The sequence below is a fragment of the Arachis hypogaea genome, chromosome 11 (assembly GCF_003086295.3).
Source record: "Arachis hypogaea cultivar Tifrunner chromosome 11, arahy.Tifrunner.gnm2.J5K5, whole genome shotgun sequence".
Classification (NCBI taxonomy): domain Eukaryota; kingdom Viridiplantae; phylum Streptophyta; class Magnoliopsida; order Fabales; family Fabaceae; genus Arachis; species Arachis hypogaea.
In genome coordinates this window covers 10,061,593-10,064,504 of record NC_092046.1, presented here as the reverse complement: position 1 = coordinate 10,064,504, position 2,912 = coordinate 10,061,593, and the positions used below count along the sequence as shown (strand labels likewise).

At 39.6% G+C, this 2,912-nt stretch overlaps 1 protein-coding gene across 1 annotated transcript; it reads right to left on the bottom strand.

Moving 5' to 3' along the window:
- Positions 1-2,261: 2,261 nt before the first annotated feature.
- On the bottom strand, positions 2,262-2,690 carry LOC112720956 (uncharacterized). The gene has a single exon (XM_025772048.1). It carries the CDS (start codon positions 2,688-2,690, stop codon positions 2,262-2,264), a length of 429 nt encoding a protein of 142 aa, XP_025627833.1.
- Positions 2,691-2,912: the final 222 nt, after the last annotated feature.

Here is a 2,912-nt window from a genome sequence, read left to right as displayed (position 1 = left end):
CTATGGCCCTTGCAAGCACTTGCCAATGTTAGGACACCAACAACATCAACACTAATAGATTCTGTTTTGTTAGCCTCAAACCACTTCAAATTAAATGCACTAGTGAAATCATCAACATTAAAAACATGAGTTGGCTTAATAGTCACAATATCAACCAAGATTTATGACCTGTCCTCTAAGCTTCCCTTTCCAAACTCAAAAGGTATCACTTGATTCTGAAAATTTTATAAAAATATTTGTAAAAATTATTCTCATATTGCAATTTACAAATTGTTTTAGATATTGAATTGAATATACTAAAAAGATTCTCTATTGAGCTTTCTCTTCTTCTTCGATAAAGCAAAACAATCAATTTAATTAGTAGAAAAACCAAAGAAAATCAGAACCAGGATTTAGAATGCACAAAAAACCAGAAAAAAAAACCATAAAGAGAAAACCAGAAGTAAAGTTGCAAAGCAGAAGGAAGGAGGCATGAGCAGCGAGCAGATCTGGGACAAAAGATCCCTTTTGCTATGGGTGAGGGGCACTTATCCTCTTGTGAAAACATGAAAACCTAGCAGAAAAAAGAAGATAAATAAACAACAATCTAAATAAAGAAATAAAGGAAGAAGGAGAAGAACCCACAACAGGTGTGGTGGAGGTGACAGTGACAAGATGCTCGTGTCGCTACCGCAGATTCGAACCGTGTACAATACTACGCGGATGAGATAGCTAGCAGATCTGGCAGAACAGAGGAGGAAGCAGAAGAAGCAGAGGAGCTAGCACAACATAGAACTTTGGAGAGGTGCAAAGATGATGATGGAAGTTAGAGAGAAGAGAATTGTGTTGTAACTAGAGAGAGTGAAGAAAATCAGAATGAGAATTGAGATAGAGATCTGAGAAAGAGGGGCATCTAATTGAACCTTGAAAAGAAAGCAAATAGCAGCTTCTCTCAAATCTGCCACGAAAATCACTGCTAAACTGCAGATAGTGGCTGTTTTTAAAACCGACTCTAATAAAGTGCTGCTATCTGTCGTGTGTCTTGTAGTGTTAGAATCATGCAAGTGGGAAGAAACTCGTTGCCATACAATCATATTCCAATAATGCAAGCAGAACAACAGCTATGTCCTTGCGAACTAAACAATTTTACCTTTAATAAAAATAATTTTTGAAAATAAAATAAATCATCGAAAAGTGACTCACGCTACAAGAAAACACCTCTATTGCCACGCTTTTAAAGTGTGGCAAGAAGTTGAAAAAAGCGCGGCGATAGCATTTCGCCACGCTTTTTGAGCTACCACCACGCTTTTGAAAGGGTCACATTTGCAAGCATAGCGATTACTCTATCGCCACGCTTTTTTTGCCACATTTTTTACAGATTGCCATGCTTAAAAGCATGGCTATATGTGGGCGATATGGAAAAAGCTTATTTCATCGAGCATGAATATAAACTACACACATTTTCATGGAGAAAACATCAATAGTTTACATCTGAAAATGATTATTTCAACTCAGGTAAACACCACAAGGGCATGTTCTAGAATAAAACTCACATAAAGGTCGTGCCCAGCGTAATCAAAAGCAAGATACAGAGACATGTTTACGTGATTGATGTGTACATTTACAAGCTTCACAACATTCTCGTGGGTTATCTCCCTCAGCAGCTACACCAATCAACAATTTGAAGCTGCTAAAAATCAACCCAAAGCACCCCATGGGATCCAAAAATTATAACTACACACAAATACAATTCAATTTCCACATCCCAACAACTGCATTACCTATTTAACTTCACCAACAATCAAACATCATAAAAAATGAAATATACAAATAAAATAAAATTTGAAACTAAAAGAAAAACAAAACACAACAAGTTTAGCTACTTGAGGTCCAAAATTTCACCACTTCCTTTAGCTAGAAACAAAGCAGAAAATGTATTGAAGACTTTGATAATAGAGTGAACAGTTCAATTTCCATGTTCTAACAACTGCATTACCTTAATCACCATCACGATTACCGTTAATTCATCATAAAAAACACATAGCAATAATCCATAAACAAAATTCACTATCAGTCAATAATTTTATTAGTAAAAAATTTTATTAAGCACAACAATAATCCATCAACAAAATTCACTATCCTACCTTGCAGCACCATCACGATCCTCATCACGGTGCCTACGGCTCAAACGACGAGCCCTACGAGCCATCCCATGGTCCCAAAAGAGCATGTGACCATGATAGCCACGGGGTGCCGCCTCAGACAATCCGGCCCGGTCACCTTCAAGCCAATGCCTCTTCCTCTTCTTCGTCCTCAATGACGCTTGACACGTTCTTCTTGTTTATCTGCTTCCTGGCATCTTCAACCATTTTGAGCGGGAAAAGATTCATGTTGATTGAAAGAGGGGTCTTGAGAGTGACGTAAGCCTTCTTGTAATCGGGTTTTGCAAAGAGGATGCCACCACGCTTCTTCTTCTTCCCTTCCATGTTTAGGGTTTGAACCCTCTCGACTACGAAGCCATAGAGGGACTCAAGGACGTGCTTTATCTTGATCTTGGTGGCGGATGGAATTGTCTTGAGTGTGATTCCTTGGATGTTGGTGAAGCTCGTTGGCATTAGTAGCTTTATTAGAAGGTTCGCAAACTGCTCCTGCGTGAGAAGGATCGAGGAGGAGGAGAAGAGAGTTGTAGCTGGGACTCGCGAAGGCGCCATGAGAGTGACGACAAACCCACCACCGCTGCTGCCGTCTTGTGTGTCTGGATGAGAAGGATGGAGGAGGAATGCTCGAATGAGGGAGAGAGGGAGGTGCCGCTGCTGCGTGAGTTAGGGTTAGGGGAATGGGGTACAAGGGTTTTGTTACTGCATTCTCATTCTCATTCTGCATTCTCATTCTCTCTATGTCACGCTTTTTAAGCGTGACAAAAAAACGTGGCT

Bases quoted from the DNA above. Each gene is read 5' to 3' on its own strand.
- LOC112720956 (XM_025772048.1), bottom strand. From the start codon at position 2,690: ATGGCGCCTTCGCGAGTCCCAGCTACAACTCTCTTCTCCTCCTCCTCG.